Source organism: Mesoplodon densirostris, chromosome 5, assembly GCF_025265405.1.
Source record: "Mesoplodon densirostris isolate mMesDen1 chromosome 5, mMesDen1 primary haplotype, whole genome shotgun sequence".
NCBI classification, from domain to species: Eukaryota; Metazoa; Chordata; class Mammalia; order Artiodactyla; family Ziphiidae; genus Mesoplodon; species Mesoplodon densirostris.
The window spans coordinates 123,769,614-123,786,625 of record NC_082665.1 but is presented as its reverse complement, the minus strand read 5'-3'; the positions used below and the strand labels follow the sequence as shown (position 1 = coordinate 123,786,625).

The following is a 17,012-nucleotide window of genomic DNA, read 5'->3' as shown; positions in this document are numbered from 1 at the left end:
ATTAAAGTTCAGTGTGACAAATCTCTAGGTAGAGTCATTGGCAGTGATTTAAAATAAAAAGATAATAGTTAAATATCATAACCGTGTGTTCAAAATCTAGAAAAAGTTTATTTAAGAAATACAGGGCTTCCCTGGTGGCGCAGTGGTTGAGAGTCCACCTGCCGATGCAGGGGACACGGGTTCGTGCCCCGGTCTGGGAAGATCCCACATGCTGCAGAGGGGCTGGGCCCGTGAGCCATGGCCGCTGAGCCTGCGCGCCCGGAGCCTGTGCTCCACAACGGGAGAGGCCACAACAGTGAGAGGCCCGCGTACCACAAAAAAAAAAGAAGAAGAAGAAATACAGAATAATAGTAATCCATATTCAGCAGCTCCTGTGGAATTTAGAAACATATAAATATTTAAAGTTGCTGCATTCATCTTTTATTATGTAATCTTTTAGATAAAAAATATGCTACAGACAGGAATTCTGTGTTAAATGGAAGACTAGACTAACTTTAAGAATCCTCCATTCAAATTCAGACAAAAAAGATAGCCGTGTTAATTGAAATTCCTATCATGTCTTCCTTAATTTAAAATATCCACACAGTACAGTCATGCTACTAGTATTAAAATACTGTTGTAATAATGATATGTCTCCATAGTATCTGTGCTTTTTAATAAATTAACAGAAAACAATATATTGTGATTAGGAGATCAGTGGTATGTTGACATAACATCTTAAAAAACATACTGTGGCACAGAGTGGTGTGATCTTACTTCTATATGTAGTTCTGTGTTTCACAGGTACGGTTTCTGGCTGTGTTCTGGTTAAGTGAACCAGCTGACTTTTAGGGCTTTTCAAGCTCAGGGATTCTGTGAAAAGCTGCTATTTACTCTCCTTGGTGTCTGTGGAGTGATCTGTATAATAAAGGGGTGCAGTAACGTGGCCAGTAGAAGAGGGAGGTCACCTCCAGATGACTTCTCTTTAGCTTTGTCAGTTATTGCGCTTAGATGAATATTGATGTGATCTTCTGATATGGTGAGGATTCGGAGGACTTAAATTTGTTTCCTAAAATTAAAATCTGAGCCCCCCAGGCAACTTCATTTTTGGCCTCCCCACGTGGCTTACGGGATCTTAGTTCCTCGACCAGGTATCAACTCGGGCCCTTGGCACTGAAAGCACGGAGTCCTAACCACTGGACTGCCAGGGAATTCCCCCCAGACAACTTTTTAACCAGAGTTTTGTTATCCCAAAGTGAGTTCACCGCAGAGTATTCCTCTGGGTATTGAAACCCGATCATTTTATACCTGTGGAAAGAGAAAGCTGAAGGCTGGCTTCTCTGTTCTGACTTCTGCTTTTATGCTATTGCTCAGTCCATGTTTTCCTGCAGACCAGAGCCACGTGAACAGTGTCGCTTTTTAAATAGACCCTTAAAGAAGGAGGTTGTATCATTTTGTTCAAATAACTTGTGTTGTAGAAGTAGAATCATCTCATTCACTTATTCAACAAGTGTTCATTGAGTGCCTACTGTGTGCCAAGATCTGTTTTCATCAGTCCCTTGGGCTTTCCTGCAGCTTCACCAGGCTGCTAGGGCATCCCCGGTGCTTTAGATGACCCAGCAAGCCCACATGGTCAGGAACCAGCTCCTTTTCTGATACCTTGTTCTAAATTACCCTGCCTGCCCTGCTCCGACAGAGACTGTATCAGTCTGACAGTGAAGAGTCCAGTGGCTTAATGAGACATGAGGCCAGATAAAGAGCTTCCAATCTGTGATGAGACAATAGGATGATACCTACCCGGATTTGGAGAAGTCACAGAGTGTTTCCCTCAACACACTTCCTGCAGAATGTCAGAAAGCAAGGGGAAGTAGAAGTAAACCAAAATAGTCAGTGGTGGCAACAAAAAACTTTCTAACAATCTCTGCTTGATAGGGTCAGTAATTTTGGAAATTGGAGAATCTCATCAGACGTGTTAAACCCACAAGAGTAGGTATACTTTTCATTTCAGGGAAATAAAACTAACATTTAGACTTCGCAAGTGTCTTTTTTCAAAGCAGTGGAGCAAATTTCAAGAAATTAAGTAAATGTCAATATTTTCAATGATTCTTTGATTGTAGATAGTCTTTTCTTCCTATGAGGTTTCATATCTGTATCTTTGCCTTTTAACACACAATAATTATACAGGTTTTAATTTTTTGAAGAAAATTCTGAATATAAAGTGAGATCTCACAGTTTAGTCAATAAATAGTATTTGGAAAATTGTTGGAAAGTTCCATTTTGTATTTCTCAGTGTAGGTTGCAATCATAAAAGAATGTGCCACAGGACAGTTCACTTTTGGCAACTCAAAGGGTTTCTTCAAAATTATTTTTGGAAATGGCACATCTACCCCCAGGAACTTTTTTCGAGAGATACTTAGGAATTATTAATTCATAAACTAAAAAACTTTAAAATATGGGGAGATAGACACACGCATATACACAGACATTACTTCCAAAGAGAATTTAGAATTTCCAACAACAGAAGTATATAAGTATTATCATATAATGGACCCTTAGGAAAGAAATTTAGATTTCTTAAGTTATTGCCATAGGCGATGTTAAAATTTGTATTCGTGTATATGTATTTATGTTACTAACATGAATGTATAGATATCATAGATATCATTATATAACATTTATCAGGTTGTTGTTGTTTTTTCTTTTCCATTATGGTTTATTACAGGATATTGAATATATTTAGTTCCCTGTGCTCTACAGTAGGACCTTGTGTTTATCCATTACATGTATAATGTTTTGCATCTGCTAATCCCGCACTCCCAGTCCACCCCTCCCCTCCCCTCCCCACACCTTGGCAACCACAAGTCTGTTCTCTATGTCTGTGAGTCTGTTTCTGTTTCTTAGATAACTTCATTTGTGCCGTATTTTAGATTCTACATATAAGTGATATCATATGGTATTTGTCTTTCTCTTTCTGACTTACTTTGCTTAGTATAGTAATCTCTCTGTGTCCATCCATGTTGCTGCAAATGGCACTGTTTCGTTCTTTTTTATGGCTGAGTAATATTCCATTATATATATGCACCACATCTTCTTTATCCAGTTATCTGTTGATGGACATTTAGGTGGTTTCCATGTCTTGGCTATTGTACATTGTGCTGTTATGAACATAGGAGTGCATGTATCAGGTTGCTTTTTTAAATAAAAAAGTTTGAGAAAGATAAAAAATCTCCCTGCCCAGATAACCACTGTTGACATTCTTAAGGTAAAACTGAAGTACATATAATATTAGACAATCCCCAATTAATTAAAGGCATTACATGGGAAATAAAACAACCCCGTTTTCTCCTCCCACTTCTTTCTGCCAGCCCATTTCACTAAGAGTATCCACTGTTAAGTTTCTTATAATGCCTTGTAGGAAGAAAAAAAAAAAAAAGATTTTAAACTGAGAAACAACATGCGAGTCGCATTAATGTGTTAATAGCTCGTGCCTGGAGGTGACTTCACTCTGGACCTTCAAGATGAAAACACTAACAGAAAAGTCCCAGTGCAGGTGACAAACAGCAAATGGGTAGAACAAAGAAGAGGGAGGTCAAATCAACTCCAGCAGGACATGGTGACAAGAGGACAGAGAGCTGCTGCTGCCCACAAGGGTGAGGGAGGAGGCTACAGAACCAAAAGGTTATCCTGGTAGGTGACCCGGTACCGTCCCTCCGGGTGATGTTGAGACATGATAGTCCTGCAGCAGAACAGGTAGTTCCATTATGTTCTGAACAATTGCAGAGAAGTACAGAACATGGAAAACTAATTTGGGGACGCATCAGTTAGCTAGAAAATGCCTCTTTTTAGAACACTTACTCGGAAAAAACATTGAATAAATGAGTTGTTTTTGGATTGAGACCAAGTCAGAATTTGCCCTTTGATATCCAAAGACCTCATTCCACTTTTCTTTAATTCGAAGTCACATTTACTGCAGCCCTTTGTAGGGGAGCAGGATGGTGGTGCATCTTTGCCCAGCCCGGGCTCTGGAGTCGGGCCTGGGTTAGGGTCCTGCTTCCGTCACTGCCTTGCTGGATGACCCAGTGAGGCCACTTCACCACTCGCCTGTAAAGACAGAGGAAGAGCAGCTGCTTCAAGGGCAGTTACCTGTCCCATAGTAAGCGCTCGAGGGCACGACCTACTGGGGGGGAGGGGGGGTCCTGGTGGTGGCGTCATTATGTGTTTTCCTCAGGTGCCTCTTTGGTTTCCAGAATCGAATAGATGAACCTACTTGACACCTCTGTCTTGTCTTTGCTTAACAATGACTTCTGACAATCTGAAACCCCGTGTTTGCATGCCAGCCCTGGACACGATAAAGCTTGACCTCTCTGGCCAGGCTAGAACCAGGTCTGTTTCAGGGGCTGCAGGTACAGCCTGCTTCCTTTCCCCTCTTGTGGCACCAAGATGTATGTTTCTAACGAGTAGACCTGAGCCCTCTTGCTGTCTGTCACTCAGGTCTGTGAGGTACCAGAGTGTCACCAGGCAGGGCCCAGCTGCGTCCTGTCTGCTCCGGGTCGCTGAATGACGTCAAGGCGACCCCCTTCCTGTGGCCACAGCACCGGGCTTCCCAAAGGCTTTGCCCTTCCCGCTTCTCTGAGCCAGGCCTCCCACCAGTGACCCCCAGACTTCCTAGCCACCTGAACGCTTTGCCTTTGGCTGTCCTGTGTCCAAATCCCCCAGCTGGTCTCAGGTTTATGGGGGTTCTGCCCGACTATTTAGGAATACAGCCCAACCCCTTTTCTTGCTTCCCATTGAGTTTAATGAGAGGAAAAGTCCTGAAAATACTATGCATGAGGCATAGTAGGAACTTAATAAATATTCTTCCCCTTCCTCCTTTCCTCTCTCCCAGCCACTCTGTGGTCAGGGTCCCCACTGAGGCCTGTGAAGCTCATTCAGTCAACTCAGGCGCTTGACAGATAACCTCCATTGACACGTAGCACACGGGACCCAGAAGTTTTACTGAATCTTTCAGCGAAGGACAGAGAGTGAAGGAAAGATTTAATATACCCAGACACGGCCATATCTAGTCCAAGGAGTCCCTTTGTGCATGTTAGAAAAAGGTACGTCCCCGTCCTGCGCGGACGCAGCTTGCACCAGGGCGTGCATCCGCACCCGCAGGCGCTCCCGGGCGTGGCGTACGTGGTGGTCCTGGGCTCAGAGCCAATTAGCCCAGGTCTGCGGGCGGTCACCGGGCAGTGCAGCCAGTGGAAGGACAGTCCAGCAGGAGAGCACTGGCAGGTCTGTGACCACAGGACTGCCTGTGAACCCGCCTGCTCTGGATTTGGAAGTGCCCAGCGTGCTGGTAATGGTCTGGGTCTGCGCAGCGCGTAGCAGACGCCGGGAGCCACGCTGAGCCCTTTACACACGCAACCCACCTAGGACACACAGCGCGCGTGAAGTGGATGCCTCCCTTGTGGATGAGAACTGGGCCTGTGGAAGGTCAGTGACTCGTTCAAGGACGCACAACTAGATACCAGCTGAGCTCAGACTGCAGCCCAGGTGCTGACTCAGCAGGTATTGCTTTGAGGAATTGTGCTTTTGTTTGTTTGTTTGTTTGGCGGTACTCGGGCCTCTCACTGTTGTGGCCTCTCCCATCGCGGAGCACAGGCTCCGGACGCGCAGGCCCAGCGGCCATGGCTCACGGGCCCAGCCGCTCCGCGACATGTGGGATCTTCCCGCACCGGGGCACAAACCCGTGTCCCCTGCATCGGCAGGCGGACTCTCAACCACTGCGCCACCAGGGAAGCCCAGGAATTGTGCTTTGCAAGTGTCTCTCAAATCTATCACCCCAGCTTTAGTTGAAGCCTTATAATCTCTTGCATGGGCCAGTGCAGGGCATGCCTCGTTCAGCCAAGTTCCTGTAAAACTCAGGCTACTTTCCTGCTTAACATCTGTAATAACTCCCATCGCTACTTACAGGAGAAAGGCCAAACCCCTTCACATGAGAACAAGCTGCTCTTCTCGGTCTAGCTGGCCCTATTTTTAGAGCCCCACCTTCCCTCTTGCCTCCCTCCCCGAGAGCTGGATAACCAAGAGAGAAAGCAGCTCACATTTGGGGTACCGGCAACTTTTTAGAAAGAATTTGATTCCCTCCTCCCCACCCCAGCCCACCCCCAAGAAAACCATTGACATAATCATCAAATGAAACAGAAGCACTTTGTTGAACTTAATCCTATTTTGTTTACCCTGGTATTGGTGTCATTTTCAATTCCATATGGATAGCAGGAAGCGCTGAAGGATTAATCAGGCTTTGTCTGAGCTCCATGTTCCCAGGAGTCTAGCTGGCTCGTAAATACCATGTTTTCTGCCCCCAAATGACCTTCCCTGAGCCATGACCCCCACCACTGCCCACTCCTCAGATTTCAAGATGTAGCTCACAACTCTGATGGCCTGAGACAGGACTGGATGGTCCCTCTTTTGTGCTTCCAGAGTCCCGCTGTTCATACTTCTGTGTTCGCTTTTACCACCTGGGGTTGTAGGTTAATTAGTGCAGGTACAGGTCTGTGTTTCCCTTGTGCTGCTGTTTTAGGAGCTTCTCACGAGCTCCTGTTGTGGTCGTCCCCCCATCCTCAGCGCTGGGCAGAGTTTCCAGAGACATTTCCTCAGATCAGTCTGCATAGGGCTTGTTCCCAGATGTTTGGTTATGAAAGGAAGACTGGGCATGCCCGAGGTGGCTTGAGAGTAGGTCTGTATTTAGTATATTCAAGCGTGCCTTACCATATAATCGTAAATACTTCTCTTGGGTCAGGACTTTGGAGAATTCGGGTAGGAAGCTTTTGTGGGAGTGCCCTCAGGGTCAATACGTGGAGAGTCAAAGAAGCAGTGTTGCCCTCAGTTGTCTGTTTTGAGACAAGGCGGCCAGCCTTTGTCCTCTGTCCACCCAAACCAGTCACTGGATTGGAGCTGTTCCCCGGGGAAGGGGCATGATCTTGGGCAAAGCAGCTCTCCTCGGCTGGGGCTGTTTCCAGAGAGGAAGCCCTGAGAGCCAGCGGCAGCCCACGCTCCCCATGTCTGGGAGAACAAGTGCCTCGGTCCTGGAGCAGGGATCTCAGCAGGGCTCCGCAGGCTCCTCTAGGAATGAGCATCCGGTTTTGCTGAAACACAAGAAATGGTTAATGCTGTTCCTGTCAGTTAAAAACTTCCAAAGATTTACAAGAGTATCAGGGCTACCGTGCAGTTTATGGGCTACAGGCGTGTTGAGAGTCCTGACGCCTCAGCTTGGGAGCTGTCCGGGTGAGGCCCGGGGAATGGAATGTCTCATCCATTTACCCCGTGTCGTCCTGATCCATGTGCTGGGCCTGGAAAGGGCGGGAAGTCTGACGGGCCTTTCTTCTGTCTCACGTGCTGGTGACTCTGTCTTCTTAAGGTCTAAATGTCTACGGTCCCAAAGGGCACAAAAATGTTAGGTAATTTCTATAATTGAGGGGAAATGTATTTTGTACAGGGTTTTTATACAAGATACAGGCCAAGTAGTACTTTATTAATACTACCAGCAATTTGGAATTTGATCATTCAGAGGTAAATTCTGATAAGAGCTGGCTTAGTGTTATCTCTGAAAAGGTAGTTTGCCCAGGAGAATAATAGCTACAAAAGAAACTTAGGGAGAACAAGTCACTTTTAAGTTCTTTCTGGATTGGATAACTGGATACTAAATCTCACCCAGTAAATAACTGATGAGCTAATTTATTAAAGCAGGTATTCGAAAGATCTCTCCTAGATATGTCATTAGCTTATTTTGTTATGATGGTTACTTTACGTAACAGCCTGCGTGTTGTGAAAAACATTTGGAAATTTAGACTGTTAAGTGGTTTATACCTGTCCTGTCCAGTGTGGTGTCCACTAGCCACACAGGACCTTGGAGCGCTTGAAATATATGCTGTGTTTTTTTTTTCCATTTTGGAAGAAAGATGGGGGCAAAAGTTGTTATAGTCCACAGAATTCTAACTTTTTCCAGCAGTATAATAAAATTTAAATGATTCTACCCGGAATTTTAGATTAACTCAGAATCTGAACTATAATGTCAAATGTTCAGAGTCTAGAGATCATAAGTAGAGAAATACTTCTGAAATACTTAAGAAATAATAACAAGCATTTCCCACTATTGTAACAGTTCTGTGAATCAAAAGTCTGATTCAGGTCTCAGCAAGCTAAAACCAAGGTATTAGGAGGCTCTAGGGGAGACTCATCTGTGCTGTTGGCAGAATTCACTTCCTTGTGACTGTAGAATCGAGGTCCCCATGTCTTCACTGGCCTTCGTCTGAGGGCCATTGCCAGCTCTAGAGGATCCACACTGACTCAAGTCCCTGCCTCCAAGGTCAAAGGCAACACCACCAGGTCAGCTCCCTCTCCTGCTTCAGCTGCCTTCTTTTTCTGTTTTTTTTTTTTTTTTTTTTTTTTTTTTTTTTGCGGTATGCAGGCCTCTCACTGTTGTGGCCTCTCCCGTTGCGGAGCACAGGCTCCAGACGCGCAGGCTCAGCAGCTGTGGCTCATGGGCCCAGCCGCTCTGCGGCATGTGGGATCTTCCTGGACCGGGGCACGAACCCGTGTCCCCTGCATCGGCAGGCAGACTCTCAACCACTGCGCCACCAGGGAAGCCTTGCCTTCTTTTTCTTTAGTCACAGCTCTGACTCCTTCTTCTACTTTCCTGTTTCACTGTAAGGACTCGTGTTCACACTAACCCACCATGATCACCCAGGATACTCTTCCCATCTTAAGTTTCTTTAAATCACACCTGCAAAGTCTCTTTTGCCACATAAAGTAGTATATTCATAGGCTCTGGAGATTAAGGGCATAGGCATTATTCCACCTGCCATATGATATGGCTTTTGGGGGAAAGATATGAATGATCAAAATTGACCCAAGAAAAAGTAGGAAACTTTAGTAGAGGAATTAACATAGAAAAAATCCAAAGAGCCGCTATAGTGGTACCTTTCAAAAGTCACCAGCACCAGAGTTATAGGTGAATGATCCAAATTTTGAAGGGACAGATAAATTCAGTTGTATAAACTTAGAAAATAATGGGAGTTTTTTCATTTCATTTTGTGAAGAAAACCATGTTCTCGTCAATCAAAATGCTTTGGCTTCTTAGATTTCTTTTTTTCTGTGGACTTTTAAAAGTAATTTGAAACTCAGAGCTGAGCAAACATTCCTTTTGTTTTAGCTTTATCTTTCGCCACCGCAAGATAATAAAAGCTTCTTAAGGAGTAGAGTTCCAAGGAGCAAGGAGAAAATGTTCATGAAAGGAAAAAGAAAAACCTAGGTTTATAATCAACACTTAAGTTGTTTTTCACTTTATCATCTTGGGTAAGAAATGCCTTCCTAAGTAGGACCCTAAAAACAGAAGCCATAAAGGTAAATGTAGACTTACACAGACATATATACAAAGGGCTATGTTCTAGAATTTAGGAGGAACTCCCCTAAATCAGTTTTTTAAAATGAAATTAACAGAGACAATTCACAGAGGACCTTCAGATGGCCCATATTATTATGTTAAGAGATATTGTTTACAAAGATATTCAGCCTCACTAGTTATCAAGAAACTTCAAGCTAACATAATGAAGTCTTCCTTCCATCAGATTAACCAAATAAGTAAGTAGATAAAGATATCATACATCATGTTACATTTACACTTACATATAAATATATATTACACACATATATGTCTGTTAAAATCCTAGGAGGAAGCAATTTGGAATCATCTAAATTTAAAATGTACATACCATTAAACATAGCAGTTCCATGTATATAAATTTATCTTACAGAAATAGCCAACTGTACCTAAAGATGTACCTCTCCAGAGTGTTGTCATTTTGTTTGCAAAGGCAAAAAATTAGAAAAAATCCCAATTATTCAGGAGCGCTACAAAATTTCTTTCTTCACATTCCTTAAAAAAGGTAAGGCAGATTTTTGTATAAATGAAAGAAAAATTTTCATGACCAAGTCCAAAAAACATGTTGCAGAGGGATATACTTTTGGAATAACAGAATAAGGACCTCTGAAAAATCCTGTTCTCCATAAAAGTAACAAGAAGAATGGCAAGAATGCCAAAATCAACTTGTTCAGAACTCTGAAAATTAATCAAAGGATTGAGTCAATTTGAGGAGCATCTATTCAAGAAAAAAATGGCTGAATCTCAGTAACAACCGTGAGAAATGAAATATTTCCTGCTCTATCAATAAACAGAGGATGTCACAGTCATCAAGGATCGCAGCCCTCCAACGTGAGCCCAGGAAACTCCGGGCTGAAAAGAATCCCTGCCATCTAGCAGCCATCAGACTGCAGCCACTCCCTGCGGTGAGCCCTGAGGAAACTCAGGATGTGTCCGGATGCTGGCCGCAGAGAGCTGAGGTGCAAATCAAAGGAATGATTTCAGTGAGCCCAGACTCTTGCATCTTCCCATGTATAGAAAAGCGCTAAATTCCTTAACTTGAGATACCTGGTTTTCTTTACTTAACAATAATCTTTTGATGTTCAGACTACCTGCCCTTTGTTACAACTCCTGTATAACCTGCGCCCCCCGCCCCCCTCCCCGCTCACCTCCCCAGAGCAGCTTCTCAGAGCTATCTGAAAACGCTGTCTCCCGGGGCTGCAGTCCTCATTTTGCCCAAAATAAAACTTAACTCGCAGCTCTCACGTTGTCCATATATATTTTTTAAAGTCAACAACAGCATGCTTTGTAACATTTTAACTTTCCCTGTTTCCACCCTCTCTCCCCAGCTCTGCCATAGCCTTTGATAAACAGCAGCCTCACAACCACTGGAGGAAAAAGAATGAATTTGGAGCACCCTAAAAGTCCCATCCCCAGTAAATGTCACTAGTTGACCTGTGCAGCAGCACCCTCAAAAAACCTCTTTCTTAGGGCTTGTCTTTATTGGACTTTAATCAGAACTTGCTAAGGGAGAAACCCTATCCACAGAGCATCCATTGAAAATAATCAATGGCAGTTACTTAACATCGCAGCTGCCCAAGGCAGAAATGGAGCAAACAAGAGGCTAACTGAAAACTTAACAGGAAAATCAGAGGCTAGCAAAAAACTTAAAAGGAAAATCTAAGGAATGAGATGTCCATCGGGGGTTTTGAAAACCTCCAATATATTCCTGGGAATCGAGAAGGCCACACACATGCAAGATTATACACATGCCCAGGGAAGATTTAAAAAGGGTTTAATCTGTCAACTCTGGATGAACTTGAGGCTCTGCATAGACAAGAATGAAAGCTAGAGAAGAATTGTAAACTGCCTGCTGAGCACTGAAGGCATGCCCGTAGACACACGTACAGAGCCCCCTGCAGAGGCTCAGAGACTGACTGGTTCAAGGCATTTAAGGAAGGGAAACTTCTGTCTCTTAACTGACCACTAAGCTAACCGAGCAGAGACTTCAGGGGCACACAACAGCAAAGAATATAGACTTTACAGAATTAGTTTAGGGAAGTCACTAAAAAGCAAAACAAACAGCAAGAAAAACAAATCTGGGGGTTGGGATGGGATCTAATTTGCGGAGCTGCAACATTATTTTATTAAAATGGCCAGTTTTCAATTAAAAGTCTGAGACATACAAAGAAACAGGAAAGTATGGCCCATATTATAGGGAATAGAGCAATCAATACACACTGCCCCTGAGGAAGCAGAGACACTTACTTACTAGATCAGTAAGCTGTTAAGTCAGCTATTACAAATATCTTGAAAAAGTTCAAACTGTCTGAAGATCTACAGGAATGTATGAGACCAGTTTCTCACCAAATAGAGAATATCAATACAGCGATAGGATTTTTTTTTTAAGAACCAAATAGATATTCTGGAGTTGAAATACAATAACTCAAATGAAAATTTCACTGTAGAGGATCAACAGTAGATTTGAGCTTACAGAAGAAAGAATCATAACTTAAAGATATGTCAATTGAGATGATCTGGTTTGAAAAGCAGAAAGGCAAAAGAATGAAAGAAAATGAACAGAGTCTCAAAGACTTGCAGAATACCATCAAATATACCAACATACAGATGATGGGAATTCCAGGAGAGAAGAGAGAGAAAGGTGCAGAAGGAATATCTGAAGAAGTGCTGGCAGAAGTATTCCACAACTTTATGAAAGACATTAGTCTGTGTATCCAAGAAGCTCCGTTAACTCTAAACAGGGTAAACTCAGAGAGATCCACACCTAGACACAGCATGGACAAACTGATAAAAGCCAACAACAAAGAAAGAAACTTGAAAGCAGAAAGAGAAAAACAATTCACGATATACTAGGGAACCTCAATAAGATTAGCAGCTGACTTGTCATAAAAAATCATGGAGTCCAGAAGGCAGTAGGATGATATATTCAATAATTCTATATCTAGTAAAACTATCCTTCAAAAAGAAAGGAGAAATTAAGACAATCACATAAACAAAAACAGAATCCAATGCTAACAAATCTGCCCTGTAAGACATAATAAATGGAGTCCTGCGGGCTGAAATGAAGGGATACTATAAATGAATTCAGATCCACACAAAGAAAAAGAGCACTGATAAAGGTAACTACATAGGTAACTATAAAATACAGTATAAGTGTATTTTGTTTATGTCTTATATTGTTGACAGAGCAGTACTACCCAAATTAATCTATGTATTCATCGCAATCACCATCAAAATCTCAGGTGTCTTTTTGGGAGAAACTGACAAGGTGATCATAAATTTCATCTGGGAATGCAAAATCCCCCTAAAGGGGAAAAAAATAGTCTTGAAAAAGAACAAAACTGGAGAACTCATACTCCTTGATTTCAAAACTTACTATGTAGCTACAGTAATCAAGACAGTGTGGTACTGTCATAAAGATAGGCATGTATAAATGGAATAGAGTTGAGAGCATAGAAATAAACCCTTACATTCGTGGTAAGTCGATTTTCAACAAGGGTACCAAGACCATTCAGTGGGGAAATAATAGTCTTTTCTAGAAATAGTACTGGGAAAACTGGATCTCTGCATGAAAAAGAATGAAGTGGAACTACTTCCTCACATTATATACAAAAATTAACTCAAAATGGACCAGACTTAAATGCAAGAGCTAAAACTATAACACTCTTAAAAGAAAATATAGGAGTAAATCTTTGTAATTAGGCAATATCTTCTTAGACATGATACCAACAGCACAAGCAACAAAAGAAAAAAATAGTAAATTCATCAGAATTAAAAACTTTTTGGTTTCAAAGGATACCATTAAGAAAGTGAAAAGGCAGTGCACAGAATGGGAGAATTCTTTGCAAATCATATACCTGAAATGGAATATATGAAGAATCCTTACAGCTTAACCATAAAAAGACAAATAACCCAGCGTTAAAAATGGGCAAAAGATTTGAATAGGTGTTTCTCCACAGAAGATATACAACTGTCTAATAAGCACATGAATGCAACATCGTTTAGTCATTTGCATTGGTAAATTGCAAATAAAAATCACAGTGAGATACCACTTCATACCCACTAGGGTGGCTAAAATAAAAAACAGCCAAAAATATGTGTTGACAAGGATGTGGAGAAACTGGAACCCTCATAGGATACTGATGGAAATATTAAAATGGTGTAGCTATTTTCAAAACCAGTTTGGCAGTTTCTCAAAATGTTAAACGCAGACTTACCATATTGACCCAGCAGTTTCAGTCCTAGGTACTGACCCAAGAGAAATGAAAACATAGGTCCACACAAAATTTTATACACGACTGTTTGTGGTACAAACGTAATAATAATAGCCAAGAAATGGATACAAGCTATAAATGTCCATCAACTGATGAGTGGCTAAGCAAAATGTGGTCTATCCATACAATAGAATAGTATTTGGCAGTAAAAAGGAGTGAAGTACTGACACAGACTACAGCACGAATGCACCTTGAAAACATTGTGCCAACTGAGAGAAGCCACGCACAAAAGACCACATATTGCATAATTCCATTTATATGACATTTCTAGAAAAGGCAGAGCCATAGAGACAGAAAGTAGATTAGTGGTAGCCAGGGGGTGTTGGGAGGAGCTGCTGATGGGCACAGGTTTGTTTTTTTGGGTGATAAAAATGTTCTAAAATTAGATGGTGATAGTTGAGAATCTCTGTGAATACACTAAAAACCGCTGAATTATACACTTTTAAAAGGTGAGTTTTATGGTATGTGAATTATATCTCAATAAGTCTTATTTTTTTTTATAAAGGCAATTTTCACATTTAGTCTGTTTACAGTAAAAATGTATTTACGAATTAGTGACATCATTTGAAAAAGAGAAAATATAAATAGGTGGTTCCTGAGGTCTTTTTCAGCTCCAGTGTTCTAGGACCCTCTACCAATGAGCTTGTCGCCATGCAGCATAGCCCAGGGAAGTTATGACCTAGAGCCTGCAGGTGGGTGGGAGACAGAGGCAGAGGAGGGAAGAAGGGAAGGTGCGGGGGACTTAGACAGTCTAGACCCTGAAGTCAGCGTCAGATGCTTCTATGGCCTGGGACCCTGCTGCCCCTCCTTTCCCAACCTCAAGGCCGCCTCTGTCCTCCTCAGGGCTCAGCTCTGACATCACCCACTGCAGGTTGGAGTCTCCAGGAAGCAGACCCTGAGACGGAGTTACAAGTACAGAAGGCTTACAGGGGACTAACATCTGTGAAAGGGAAAGAGGAGGGGATGGAACTAAGAAGGGGGGTGTCATCGGACTGCGATGCAGACCTCACGGAGGTCTCTGGAGGCTCAGCAGGAAGCCTTGAGGCCGAGTTCCTAGTAGAAGAGCCCTGTGTCCTCAGGTGGAAATGGGTCAGCCCTTTACTGCTGGTCGCTGACTGACAGTCACGTGTGAAAACTGACTTTATAAAAATAACAGCTTTATTGATGTATAATTCATATGCCATCAAATTTACTTTTCTTTAAGTGTATCATCAGTGGTTTTTAGCGTATTCACAGAGATGCTCACCTCGCACCACTATCTAGAACTTGGAGTTAAACTTGACCCCTCTCATTCCTCTCATGGATTCATCAGTAAGTCTCATCAGTTTTGTATAGAATCTGACCTCTTCTCACCACCAAACTGTGATCATTCTGCTGACTTGGATCTTTGCAATGGCAAAAATTGTTTCCCCTCTTTTTTTGCTCTCTCCCACCCCTAAACTGTTCCCAGTGCAGCAGTCAGAGGGACCCTTTTAAAATTAAGTCAAATCACGTCACTCTCCTGCTCCAATCCTCTAGCAGCTTCTACTGGCTTCGCTTCTCAGAGGAAAAGTCATCAAAACTGTCTACAATTCCTCACCTGATGTGGTGCCCCCAGGCCTCATCCCCTCCCCCCATTCTTAGCTCTAGCCACACTGGCCACTCTGCTGTTCTTCAGAACCACCAAGGTCCTGCTTGGGGCCTTGGCACTTGCTGTCCCTTCATATTGTCTGCAAAGCTGGTATTTTACCTTCTTCAAGTTTTTGCCCAAATGTCCTGCACCTCAGTTCTCAGTGACGCCTTCCCTGACCATCCTATTTCAAACTGCACACCTTCCTCCGACACTGACAATCCCCTTTCCTCCTTTCTTTTTCCCCACAGTGTTTACTACCATCTAAAATCATAGATATTTTATGAATGTATGTGTCTGTCTCCCCTCACTAGAGACTGAATGCCTTGAGGGATGGGAGTTTAGATGGCTCACTTTCCACTGTCTCCCTGCCCCGCTAAGTGCCTGGTACTTACGAGGCCCTCAGTTACTATGGGTGAATGAATGAATAATTGAATGCACACCAGGTGCTGCGCTAGGTCCTTAAATCCTCATAACAACCTTCCGGAAATGTCCCCATCGTATACGTGAGACCTGCGTGGGTCTGGCCGCAGCCAATTGTGTTCACCTATCTTCTGCGCCATGCTGCCCTCCCAGCAGGCCTTCCTAGAGCCCTTGCTCCTGTCTAAGGGAGCTTCGTGGCTCCAGAACCTCTCAGTGAAAAAGGCACTGCAGGGTGTCACAGATGCACCCACTCTGATGTGGGAACCAGTCTTCGATGTAGCCCTTGAGCCAGCACCTTGTCCCATTTCCAGTTGCTTCTGCTATGGCCTGGGGGTAGCGGTGTATCTGTTCTGCAATTAATGAAAAGGAAAAGGGTGCTTTTGAAAAGCTGGTGAAGGACTTAGTTTTTTTTGTATATATTAATAATATAATGTGCCATATAATTGTTTCTGGCTTCTTTTATTAAGGATGATTCCATTAGTGAGGGAAAATCCAGGCATTTCACCTGTGATTTCTGAAAATTGGATTTTTTTCATTTTTTGATATGCATACCACACTTGGACCATTGTAGTTTAAATAACGCGCAGAAAACTATAGCACTACTTCATTGTTTTAAAAAATCGGCAGCTATTCTGATACATAAAAATACATGCATCTTAACACTCCACAGTGCCATTATGTTGACAGTGTGAATAAAGAAGTATTCTAATTGATCATTTATTAAAAGCAGTAAATTCAGTAGCAGTGAAAGAGTCTGGTGTCTCATTATTGCTACTTAATATTTCTTACAGGACAAAGCTCTAAAAACATCCGTTCATCTCCAAGCATTGAGAGTTTGCCTGGAGGAAGAGAGTTCACTGGCTCCCCACCTTCATCTGCTACTAAAAAGGATTCCTTTTTCAGCAACATCTCCCGTTCACGCTCACACAGCAAAACTATGGGCAGAAAAGAATCTGTAAGTATTTTAAGGACGGTTTTCTTTTTATCCTACATCTTCCTCTGGAATGCTGCATCTGTGAAAGCCTCTCTTCGTGCCTAGTTTTATAAAGTTCTTAAAATTTTTATGGACTAAAATGAACTATTTCATCAGAAATATTTTTATTATTATAATTTAGTAATATTTTAACGCTCTGATCTATATTACACTGGGGTGGGGGTGAGGGGAAGTAGCATCAATTAAAATAAGTTGAATCCCAAATCTTCATCCTTTTTTTCCTCTACAAATGCCTGTGCCAAAGCCTGTATTGTCTTCTAAAATGCTAACAAGTAGCATTATACCAAACCATAGAATAAGACACTTAAA

At 42.5% G+C, this 17,012-nt stretch overlaps 1 protein-coding gene across 4 annotated transcripts in view; it reads left to right on the top strand.

Annotated features, from left to right (window-relative positions):
• Positions 1-17,012, top strand: part of TBC1D5 (TBC1 domain family member 5) — a 545,992-nt gene that overhangs the window by 468,668 nt on the left and 60,312 nt on the right. For all 4 annotated transcript variants that reach the window (XM_060099476.1, XM_060099475.1, XM_060099477.1 and 1 more), the window contains one exon: positions 16,501-16,664. In XM_060099476.1, coding sequence (XP_059955459.1) covers positions 16,501-16,664 — 164 coding nt within the window. The remainder of the gene's footprint in view (positions 1-16,500; positions 16,665-17,012) is intronic.